A 12116-nucleotide genomic window follows, 5' to 3' on the forward strand; every position below is an offset into this window, starting at 1 on the left:
GTTGAGTGAAGGTTTGGAAGGGGCTGCTTCAGCAAGAGCATGGCCTGACAAGAGAGAGAGACCACCAGGCTGCTCGGTCCTACCCAGGCAGCAGCGCTCTCAACTGTTCAAGAGCCCAAAACTGCCAGTACTGTTGAGCACCAGACGCCTCGCGTGAGTGTATTCACAGCATCCAGTCGGAGCACAAGAAGCACGCGCGCCCTCCAATGCTCTGTTTTCCTGTGTGACACTCCACATTGCAGAGCTTGAGAGTCAATGTCTCGGTATTGATAGTGTTTGGGGGCAAATGACTCGGTGGGTCCAGACCTGGGCTGTGACCCCGGTGATGTAGGATGAGGCTGGACACCTTCATTGTCTTTCAACCCTTTAGCCACCAAGCTCTGGCCGTGAGGAGCAGAGCTGCTCCTGAGCCTGAATCTGTCTGTCCATCCGTCCTGCTTCCATAAAGAGAGGGATCCTGCTTCTGCTCGGGGAGGAATTTTCATATGAACACTTACTTTTGTGGCAGTCACAGAAGGATCTGACTGCAGCAGCAGCGGGGCCCTGAGGACTTTCTTCATTCCTGCTAGTTCTGCAGCGCTCAGTGACCCCGACTTGTCCCTGCTTGTGTGTGTGTGTTCCAACACGGGGAGAGCGTCCAGAGTGGTCGTCTCTCCATCACCGCCTGGGCACTGCAGGATTGTCCCATCAGCAGCAAGTACTCGCTGAGGATGGAGGTTCTTCCTCCGGTAGAAGGTGAAGTGTGGGAGTCATGTTGAGGCGCTGGCCGGGCTCAGGTGCTCCAGTGCGAGTCTGCTGCGTGAGGACGGGACTTGTGAGTGCTTGAGTTGTGACCACGGACTGCAGTGTAGTACACACAGACTCCCTCTGTTACCTGAGCCAGTGCGTCCCATCACACTCACAGCTGGGATTTGGACGACTGTGCTGAACCCAACGGATGATTCTGCAGCCCTTCAACTGAAGTGGGACGTGACCACCAAAAACAAGCCGATTCATAAGAGCGTTGATGATGAGCGACGCTGACGACTGGCAGTGAATGCTTGACTCAGAACTGAAGTTGAACCTCCACTCAAGCCTGAACAGGAGTGAAGAGTTTCTGGGCTCTTTCAGCCGAGAGCCCGGCTCCTCCTTTCGCTTCTTCACACGACACTGAAGTGGGGATTGATCGGGAAGGATCCATCCTGTCATCACACAGCAGAAGAGCGCGTCCTGCTGACCTTCACGCCTGGGAGCCGACTCCTCCCAGTCAGCTGCAGCACGAGGGTCCGGGGCCGCCGCTGGTAACGCTGTAAGTCTTGCCATGTTGTGTGTCGGCACCACGAGTGAACAAAGTGGATCGTGGTGAGTGTGACTTCCTGTCATGTCTTCATAGATCCATGCTGCGCAGAGGCCACTGCTGGTGACCCGGCGGTCGTGAGGCGGCTCCCGTCAGACACAGAGGAGAGGAGCATCAGAGGAGCATCAGAGGAGCAGCAGAGGAGCGGCAAGGAGCAGCAGAGGAGCATCAGAGGAGCAGCAGAGGAGCATCAGAGGAGCATCAGAGGAGCAGCAGAGGAGCATCAGAGGAGCAGCAGAGGAGCATCAGAGGAGCATCAGAGGAGCAGCAGAGGAGCATCAGAGGAGCAGCAGAGGAGCAGCAGAGGAGCAGCAGAGGAGCATCAGAGGAGCATCAGAGGAGCAGCAGAGGAGCAGCAGAGGAGCAGCAGAGGAGCAGCAGAGGAGCGGCGAGGAGCAGCAGAGGAGCAGCAGAGGAGCATCAGAGGAGCATCAGAGGATCGGCGAGGAGCATCAGAGGAGCATCAGAGGAGCAGCAGAGGAGCAGCAGAGGAGCAGCAGAGGAGCATCAGAGGAGCATCAGAGGATCTGCCGCTGCCGTCTGGGCCGTCGCTCGCCTCACTGTCCTTCACACAAGTCTTTCTGGAAAGGCAGCAGAGCCCGGTGGTTGTAGGGACCTGCGGACTGGAAGAGGAAAGGTCTTCATCAAGCTCATGAAGAAGATCGGGATGAAGAACGGGCGAGGCTCCACCTGCAGAAGGCTCCTCCGTCTTGCCACCAAAGCGGCGCTCCCCTGGAGTCGCGTGAGGTTTTCACTGCTCTCTCAGAGTTTTCCAGGCCCAGAGTTTCCCAGACTCACGAGGCTTGTCTCTGGCTGATTCCTGCCGTATTCCTGCAGCCAGTGGAAATGGACGAACTGAAACCAACCCACTGTTTTCGGAAAGCTTCCGGACTCGGTCAGTAGACGTCACCTCACCAGCGTTCCAGTCCCACTAGCTGAGTCATGGACGCTGTGGAGCTGCTCTGAATGTGTCGGATGGAGTGAGCCCCCTGCTGGACGTGTGCGCTCGCACGGACAATGCTTCCATTCATCCGTCCCAACACAGGCGGGAGGACACTGTCGGCTCCTCCGACGACCCGCACACCCCTCGGTCACAGCGGCGCTCCGACGCTGGCGAGTGCTGGAGCCGCAGCAGTGCTAATGACTCTGCGGCGGATTGTGGCGGAGCCAGCAGAGCGGAAGGCTTTCTCCAGATGTATTCCATCTGTATTTCAGATGGCTGCCTGCGAACTGAATATTAATAGGACATGATGCTCCTCCATTGTGATCAGCGCAGGTCCCAGTCATAACACTTGGGATGGGAAATTGACATGGAGGGGTGGGGGGGCAGAAGTGATCCAACAGAGGTTGGCATATGATGAATAGCGTTTCGCACAGGCTCCCGCCTCACTCTGTCAATGGAGGATGAAGTTCCAGTCCTGCAGCGCCGCTCACTTCCTCAGAAACTTCCCGGCCGTTGGCTCACCTGTTGTCTGACTCAAGTGACACGCTTCCTTCCATCCTGGACTCCAAGAGCCGTTGACTCACTCATCTGTCACTGGAACTGTGCTGCCTTCAGCGTCAGTGTCCTCCTTCCCAAGGTCAGTACCACGGGGATGAGGCTGGTTCCTTCATGCCTGGCTTTGGTCTCTTCTCACGCCTGGAAGGGTGACTTCACAGTGGCATCATCACAGTGGAGTGGTGGGATCTGGTTTCTGAACTGGATGCATCAACTCCAACAATGAGCTTCGGCGCCAACTCTCTGATTGTGGAGTGAAAAGGTTCAAACCTTCCATGTGCCGGCTGGTGTCCTGCTGCTGACCCCGAGGCAGGCAGGCGCGTCACATGGATGAAGGCTCCTCCTCCGCCGCCGCAGCGCCGCTCCCTGGCCTGCGTTTGAGTTTGGGTGGTGAGGTGCACCTCAGCTAAACTCACGTCAGTCACCAATCATGATGAAGCTCCTCACACACAAGTCTGTGTTTTCACTTGTTGCTCTGAACCTTCAATTCAATCAAGGGAAAAAAAGAGATTCAGTTTCCCAGAGGAAATCGCTCCAACCAAACAGTGCTGCCTCACATGGTGGCTGAGCGTTTGGCTGAAGAGTCACAGGTGACGTGGGGATGAGGAGCCGCCGTCTGGATGTCCGGTGGAGGGAGCTGCAGCAGAAGCATGTGGAACCACGGCGTTTCATCTCACTGCTGCGCCACACTGAGCCAGTGCCACCGCAGTGAGCCTGTCACTCTAAAGCAATGGATTCCTCTGCTTCCTGAACCGACCCAGAGCCAGGCCCATAGCTGAGTCTGCGCTCTTCATGGGGCTCTGGATTCCTCTGCTTCTTGGCGCAGCAGGCCAAACACGATCAAAACAAGCGATTCTCTCCAAAGAGGTCGTAATGGAGGAGGAAAAGCAGGTGAAATCCAAATGTTTGGTCCCGGGCTCCAGTTCTGGGAGAAAGACAGAAGTGTGTTTTCATGAAGTTTGCAGCGGCAAAACATTCCTCTTATTAGGATGAAGACATGAAGGTGAGGATCCAAACCCACCGTCCTGAGCTTCCACTGCAGCTGGATCCAACCACCCTTCAGGGTCGAGGGGGGGTGACCTCTGTGACGGACGTCAGACGAGTGGCGGCGCCTCAGGAGCCACAGCTGTGTCCAGCCAATAAACCTCTGCTCACAATCCTGGCTCTGCTGAGGAGCACCTCCTCCCGCCCGCCCGCCCGCCTGCCTGCCCGCCTGCTCACGTCAGTGGCCCTGTAAAAGCCCATTTATTCATCTCGTCCCTTTGGGGCCCCTCCGGGGGGGTTGGGTCTCAGGGCGTGTGCAGGGATGAGCTCATCACATTCCTCCTGCAGCTCTTCCTCATTCTCCTGAAGCAACAGGTCGCAGCACCGCCCTCCTCACCCCTGCAGAGAGCAGAGGAAGAGCGTGACTCATTCACTCTCACCTTCGTCCTCGAGCGCCGCTCTCCAGGAACACCGCGCCCGGACTCTGCACCAGACCATGTTGGAGCACCCGTCCGTGCTGGTAGGTCCCGTCTCGGCATGTCATGATCTCCTGCGGTGGGCCAGCTGGTAGCAGTGGGCTGTCGGGGTCTGCAGCCTGTGGGGAGGCAGCAGGAGAGCGGATGAGGCTCAGGAGAGTGAGCTGCCACTCGTCTGCTGATGGCGTGGTCCGGGGCCCCTATCCGGCCCCCTCCTTTAATCGGAACATCAGTGGAAATGAGTGGCACAATTCCAGGTCAGGAGGCAGTGACTGAATCCATGATGGCTCTGACACTTGAACAGAGCTTGTGTCGGAGGACTGTTGTGAGGAACATCATCTCCTCCCACAGGTCAGGGACACAGGTTCATCCATGACTTGAGCTTTGAGAGCGTCTGAAAGTCAGTGACCTTTGTCTCGACCTTGTTTTCGACTCGCTCAGAGGACCATTCAGTCCTGGATGCTGGGTCTGGACCAGGTCAGCGCACGGTCTCGACTGCAGCACTCTGTCATGGGGCCTGTCCTAAACCGCCCCCTGCCTCTGGCCCTGTGTAGCTGGGACACACTCCTGCCACCCTCGACCATCTTAGACTTAGACTTTCTTTATTGTCATTGCACAAAAACACATCAAGTCAAAACAAAAACAGATCTAGTCAAAGGATGAATGGATAAATATCAAACATTGTATTGAAACTAATAACACATGGCCCATCAATTCATTTCACGTCAGCTCCAATACAAAAACTGATTTATTTTGAAATTTGTATTTTACTGCTGAAGATCAATTTAAGCTCCTCTCCCCTTCAAACCACATTTTCAAGCCGCTTCTCCAGATTTGGGTCAATAACAATCAAGGCAAACTAAAGATGAGAATTAGAAAAATATCGTCAACCTCAAGCCACATAAACAGCTTTCCAAAGCCCCGAGACCACGTGCACTCTGCTCGCCGGGTGGCATCTGGGAGGCCTGTTGCTGAAGGGCGCCCCAGGCCGCCCCAACCGGTCACGCTGCAGTGACACTCTTGGCCACCCACTCAGGCAGGGGGTCTCAACAGGTGGGTGGGACACCAAACTGGCTCACATCATGTGAAAAAGTGAAAAAACAAGAGTCAAATACATTTAATAAATGATTTTGAGGCACACAGGTCCCCCTGCCTCCCCTCACCCCGCGCTGACTCTGTCCTCGCTGCACTCCAGTCGTGATGGAGACACAAGCACAGACAGATTCTGGCTGGGCGCTGGTATGTGAGCTCCACTTCCAGCCCCGCCAGCTCTGACTCTCACCTGCAGATGGCGCCAGCAGGATCAGCAGCGGGTCATCCCGGGCTGCGGGGGCAGCTGCTGTATTGGGACGTGAGGAGGAGGAGCACACTCACACCTTTGCATGGCTGTCCTTGTGGGGACCTCTGGTGAACACTTGATAACATGGCCTTCATCACTCCCACAGTGGGGACCTGCAACCCTTTCCCCAGCCTCTAACCTAACCTGAGCCAGGAACCAAACTGAAAGCCGGTTATCAACACCCACTTTAAACCCTCAAACGGAGGCTTGTGGGGTCCGGCCACATGTCCCCACATTGGCATCAGACCCTTGCAAGGATAGTGTTTGGTCAAGAAGTGGTCCCCACAAGTGAGGATCAACCAGACGCACACACTTGTGTAATAGATGTGCAGACAGAGCTCAACTGCAGCCTGATGATGATGATGGTGATGAGGATGATGGTGGTGATGGTGATGATGATGATGATGATGATGATGGTGGTGATGGTGATGATGATGTGATGATGATGTGATGATGATGATGATGATGAAGATGATGATGATGATGATGATGATGGTGATGATGATGGTGATGATGATGATGGTGATGATGATGATGATGATGATGGTGATGATGATGATGGTGGTGATGGTGATGATGATGTGATGATGATGTGATGATGATGATGATGATGAAGATGATGATGATGATGATGATGATGGTGATGATGATGGTGATGATGATGATGGTGGTGATGATGATGATGATGATGATGGTGATGATGATGATGGTGATGATGATGATGGTGATGGTGATGAGGGTGATGGTGGTGATGATGATGATGATGATGATGACGACGGTGATGACGACGGTGATGACGACGGTGATGACGATGACCTGGCAGGCTGGATTTGGCCCTCGAGCCTTGAGTTTGCCACGTGCAAAATCCTGTTTTTCAGAAGAGAGAGAACAGGGAGTGGATTTGCTGAACGTGGAGGAGAGAGGAGCTGCAGAAGAGGAAGAGCATGGGCCGCCCTGGAGTCTGGACAGTTGCACTGCTGCTCTGCCTCTGCCATCAAAGCCTCGCAGCTCAGGCTGAAGGTGAGAGACTCACTCACGACGCCCGCAGCTCTGTCACAAGTCAGAGGAGCTCTGGAGGTGCTGGTTCTCCATGGGACCCACATCAGGGGAGACACCTACTGAACACCTACTGTATGATGGTTCAAACAAGAGGACCTGGGTCCGTGATGCGAACACAGGTGCAGTATGGATCAAGAGGACGAGGGCTGATGCCCTTGAACTGTAGACAGACTAGAGAGGGACATACGTCAAAACATGGACGGGATTGGGTCCCGACAGCTCGCACCGCTGGAGCACGACTGACTTAACCTTCAGTCATAAAGGTCTCCACAGATGAGATTCCAGAATGAAAGTAAAGTCAAAGTCACTCCAGCAAGTGGAATATCAAGTAGTTGAGAAATCCCCAAACTTCCAGACTAAATGAGGCGCGGAGGATGGTGCGACACCTGTTGGGATTGACGTGTATTGTGTCTGTGCAGGTATATGTACTGGGCATTTGAATGACCATTGATGGCACCGGGCCAGCAGGTGGCACTAGAGTTCCGAGACCCAGCCGCTCCGTGAGGGGGAGGGGGAGAGACTGTTGAGGTAGATCAACATGAAAATGAGCGCTGAGGTGGACAGGAACCTTGAGGTGCGGTCCATTAGTTTCCCTCGTTGGAAACCCTTGGGCTGCAGCGAGCCCACCCGGGCAGCAGGGGGCAGTGTTGCCACGATTCCCAAAACAAACAAACAAACAAACAAACGCGAGACACGGAGCAGTGACGGCAGCCGCCGGGGAGGATGAGGGCACCGTCACAAAGTTGGTCCATGTGTCCCCTCAGTCACAGGAAGTCACGCCAAGGTTTCCGGTGTGTTTAGAGCGGAACCGCCAGGCGACCCGGAAGTAGTTCAGGTGAATCCAAACAAATCTACCGAACTTCATCAAAGTAAATCACTTCTTAACGACCTCGTCTTTAACCAACCTTAAACTTGTTATTATCGACATGTGTTCGTCCGTTTTATAGCTACCACTGTCTTCGTGTTGGACTGCGGAGGCGTTGGCTGGGAACCAGTGGCGCGGTCCGAAATGGCGCCGTAGGCGAGTCCGCGGCTCGGACAGGGTCTTCACACGTGGTCCTGCACCTGCGCCAGTGACCGGTGTCACGTCATAGCAGCGCGTCCGCGGAGTGGTGAGGAAGGGGACGCTCTTCTCTTCAGCAGGACGGTCGATGCCGCGGCCCGTCTGCGTGTTGCTGCGTGTGCGCGGTGTCCACTCGGCTGCTGGATGGATGGATGTGTGTGTGTGGATCCGAGCGTCTGGTGACTTGAACCAGGGCACCGGCCCAGCTTCTGGTGTGTTCTGGAGTTATCCCCCGCGTCGCTCATCGGCCTCGCTGCATGAGATGCTGAGGCGCCGTGAGTGCTCACGTCTTTCTGTCTTCGGCTCATCTCGGTCTCGTCAAACTCGCGTGTGGCTCTGACGAGTCCCAGTGAGACGGAGCAGCAGTGCCATCTAGAGGTGAAAGGTTGTGAGGGGGGGGGAGAAAGTGCAAGGGAGCTCGCAGCCCAAATCATGCACACTGTGAGTTTAGTGTGATGATGGGAAAGGAAAGTGTCATGACACGAATAACTAGTGACCCGCTCATCTCATGTCCACCAATACATTTTTTCCTTGCACGAGGCTTTTATCTGCATCTATAGATAGTCATTTCAGCATCGACAGTAGCGCTCTCGCTCACACAGCCGAAGGGAAACGATCATCCAGCAAATCTGTTTGAGTTATTGCTTTGACAGACAGGCGGGTGAAGACTGTCAAAAAGGACCTGCTGCAGGAGGGAGGTGGCCAAAACAAGGGTTGGATTTGAGTTCCATTTTTGGGACCTCATGTACTGAGCCAACGTCTCCTATCAGACACCTCAGACGGCGAGAATAGACGGTGAGCAAGGGAATTTGCTTGGCCTCTTGCACTTGACACGGCTGACCTGCGACCGCACACCATCCTGCATCATCAAGTTTGGGACTGTGTGCCTCTGCAGCAGCACGTGTATATAGCTTGTAGAGAGTTATGGATAGAGACAGTCTCTTCTTCACCCTGGAGAAAACCACAGAGATGGTCGGTGTCCAGAACACCCCGTTACTGACCCGAAGACCTGCTGAAAGATGGTCGTCGTCACGTAGTGAACGCTGTCATCATGCTGTCTTCTTCCAGCATGCCGGACAGCGGTGCAGGCGGACGTGGTGTTTCTGGTGGATGAGTCCTGGAGCGTGGGTCCGGCCAGCTTCTCCAGGGTCAAAGAGGTCATCTCCGCTCTGGTCTCCTCCTTCAAGGGCAGAGCCTTCGGAGCGGAGGGCGTTCGCTTCGGTGTGACAGTCTTTGGGGACATCCCAAGGTGAAAGCCTCTCTTCTACTCTCCCCCAAATTAGAGAAGACTTACGCTTCCTGCGTCTTCTGTCACAGGATGCGAATCGCTCTGACAGACTACAGCACGATGGACGAGGTGCTCCGGGCAATCCGGGACCTTCCCTATGAGGGGGGGCAGCGGAGAATCGGGGAGACCCTCCAGTCTCTGGTCGAGACTGTGTTCAGTTCTGCCATCAGTCGGGACAACACACCTAAGGTATGGCAGAGGTCAGGGGCGCCATCTTTGTTTATCTTAGCTCAAGACTTGGTGGTCGGACAGCATGGCCTCGTCACCATCAGCCCTGGAGCACCCACCGAATCAGGGACTGGGGCAGAGGTGCTTCACCACCAGCCGGTCACATTCCTGAGCTGTGCTTTTCATTCATGTTGTTTGATAGCTGAAAGGGAAATTTTTATTAACTGTTTTGCTAACACATCAGGGCACCCTGCTATAAGACAGGTTTTATCCCCCACAAATGTGTGAAATATTCTCTCTAGAGTTGTAAATTGTAAAGCCCCAAGTTATTGAAAGATTCTGAGGTGAAGTTGCTCCCCATTGTTTCTCTCAGCCAGGTCATTAAGTGACCCCATCAAATCTCAGTTCTTCTGGACAAAATGATTTTCCTTCATTTGTTCTGTCATGTGTGATATGAGTTTTCAGATGTCGACCTCAGTAGTGAAGGGCAGATGAGGCTTCTTGAAACCGTGTCTGATTGTTCAGAGGCCACCAGGTGGCGCTGTCTGCTGTAAGATGTTTGGACGAATTCAATGAAACCTGCTGTAAATCGGCTGTAAACCTAGAGCGCCGTCTAGTGGCCTCTGAACATTAGGACACAGTTTCATCAACCCTGCAAGACCGTTTCATGACACTCCATCTCCCCATCACTAGAGCAACAGTGACTCCGCCACTGTCGTCCCTTCCCTCACTCTGGACTACTGTGTCGGCTACGTGCGACCACCTTCATCCAAGTGAGTCATCTTGAATGACGGACCGGACGACTTGATATCTAGCCGGCTCTGAATCATCTGAACGCCGACTCTGAAATCTGAATTCAGGATCATTTGTCAGGCCAAAAATAAGGGCGTCCTCCAGGCTTTTGTCGTCTTCTGCTGGTCCCTGCTGAGTCCGGGTCCCTCAGACATGAACCGCTGTTCCAACATCCTGCTGTGATTCTGCAGCACTGACCCCAGTTGGAGACGATGATCTGCAGATAGCAGAAGCCCAAGTCCCAGCTGACCCTGGCTCCAGATGACCTTGGTCCCATGCTTCTGGAAATGTGATTGACAGCTCAGGAGAGGCTGCAGGGACGCTTCGTCTCAACAAGTTGCTGGCGATGAAAACAGACGACGCAGCGTCTCTCTCGCTGCCGCAGCGTTAATGATTTATTTGGGAGGCCCGGCTGCTTCACACGCCGCTGGGCTCCGGGCGCACACTTGATGTGAGGATTAGTCTGATGTATTGGATTTTCACAGCCAGAGAGAACATGCAAAGTGAAGCGACCATCTCCCATCGATGTGCCTCCGCGCTTCCCTGACAGTCGGCTGAACTTCAGATGAACTCACTGAATGCTCCTTAATTGGTGAATGATCTGTCTCAGCTGAACGCCGCCTCCGTCTCAGGGCTTTTACAATAAAGGCCGTTGGAGCTCAACTATCATTTCATATGCTGACACTGATGGCTATTCCACCTTCTGGCGAGCGACATGGACATCTGCCTCAGTCAGGACCCACCACCTCATCCTCCTGACGTCGATCGGCTTGTCATTTCCTCTGGTCTGGTCTGAAACTGACCAGCAGGGATTTAGTTCCACACACCTCTGTAAATTCTCCAATTGTATTTGATATTCTTCATCTTCTCATTGTTGCCTCTCCGTCTGTGGGAATGAATTTCTTCGTCGGATCTGAGGTCAGTTTCCAGGCCTGGTCCTTAGCCCTTAGCCCAGTGGGAGGGGCCATTGTGTTGAGTATTTTGAGCAGGTTGGCTTGGAGCGGGAAGCCGGCGAGGAAAAATGAACTTCATGAAGCACTGAGCAAGGTTTGAGTCTGCCCTCCCCATGATGGCAGCTGGGAAGCTCCAGGAGGTGGACCAGGTCGAGCATTACTCAGCAATTCTGCCATGTTGACACGTCAACGCTCCTCACTTTTTGGTGGCGCCGTGCTCTTTATGAATTCAGGCTGCACGTCCAAGTCAACACATTGGAAACAAAGAAGACAGAGCAGCATTTTAGCATCATTTCTGGTCTGTTAAAACCGAGTTGTTTGTTTGACTGCGGCTCACATTTCAGCTGAAACAAACACTGCAGCTTCTTAACCAAGTGCGAATTGTTTTGTTTCACCCTCAGGTGGCTCTTCTGATCACTAATGGAGGTTCGGACGACGCGGTGGATGCTGCGGCCAGGAGGGTGGCGGACAGTGGCATCTCGCTGTTTGCCGTCGGTGAGTGTGGATTTGTCAGCTCCTGCTCTGCCGTGGCTCGGCTCAGACCCGAGTCTTTCATGTCTGCTTCTGCTTCTCACTCATTGCATTGAGACTAGACGAGGGAAGGTAAGGTCAGTGAATGATTCACAACCTCCTTCGCGTCTGGCTTCCTCCATCTTGCTCTCTGAGCAGGCTCACCTTGCTCCACTGGCCGAGAGCGCCGCAGTAATTACAGCTCATTAGTCGATCCCCCGCTAATCGCAGCCATTTTTCATGAGACAATTCCAAACCCCCAACTGCCCCCGTGACTCCGAGGCTGTCTCCGCGGCACAGAGCAGCCTGTAGGTGGGAGCGCTGGGGCTCGTGTCCTGTCCGTCCCCTGTCAGCCGCGCCGTTTCTCTTTTTGTTCTTCAGTTTTGATGCTACGGTGTTCATTTATTCACGTCTTGGCTCGTTTTCTGTCACTCACATGCTTGGATGCAGTATGTGGGGGTGATGGGGGACACCCTGGAAAGGTCATCACTCCATCACAGGAGGTATATCGAGGCAGGAAGTCGTCACAGATGCAACTGTTTAGGCCAGGACTCCCAATATGAGCCTGCCCGACTGTTGGCTTGTTGAAGCTCTGCCCTCTGTTGGCTGACTTCTGCGTCGCCCAGCATCCATATTCTGTTGTCCTAAAA

The 12116-nt window shown here is 54.1% G+C and overlaps 1 protein-coding gene and 1 long non-coding RNA gene across 6 annotated transcripts in view; one reads left to right on the top strand and one right to left on the bottom strand.

Annotated features, from left to right (window-relative positions):
* Positions 1-3038: 3038 nt before the first annotated feature.
* Positions 3039-3984, bottom strand: LOC128757997 (uncharacterized). The gene is made up of 3 exons (XR_008414426.1): positions 3856-3984; positions 3392-3759; positions 3039-3315 (listed from the first exon to the last, which is right to left on the bottom strand). It is a non-coding gene; the product is annotated as an uncharacterized LOC128757997 (long non-coding RNA).
* Positions 3985-4059: 75 nt separating this feature from the next.
* The window catches only part of col7a1l (collagen type VII alpha 1-like), a 51758-nt gene continuing 43701 nt past the window's right edge, over positions 4060-12116 (top strand). Inside the window, exons 1-5 of one of the 5 annotated variants that reach the window (XM_053863694.1) lie at positions 4060-4338; positions 6512-6653; positions 8824-9004; positions 9073-9232; positions 11358-11451. In XM_053863694.1, coding sequence (XP_053719669.1) covers positions 6578-6653; positions 8824-9004; positions 9073-9232; positions 11358-11451 — 511 coding nt within the window. In that variant the 5' untranslated portion in view covers positions 4060-4338; positions 6512-6577. Of the gene's footprint in view, positions 4339-6511; positions 6654-6966; positions 8031-8823; positions 9005-9072; positions 9233-11357; positions 11452-12116 lie in introns of those variants that run through there. The other 4 variants (XM_053863692.1, XM_053863693.1, XM_053863695.1 and 1 more) reach the window with 4 other exon arrangements.

Source organism: Synchiropus splendidus, chromosome 4 (assembly GCF_027744825.2).
Source record: "Synchiropus splendidus isolate RoL2022-P1 chromosome 4, RoL_Sspl_1.0, whole genome shotgun sequence".
Classification (NCBI taxonomy): Eukaryota; Metazoa; Chordata; class Actinopteri; order Syngnathiformes; family Callionymidae; genus Synchiropus; species Synchiropus splendidus.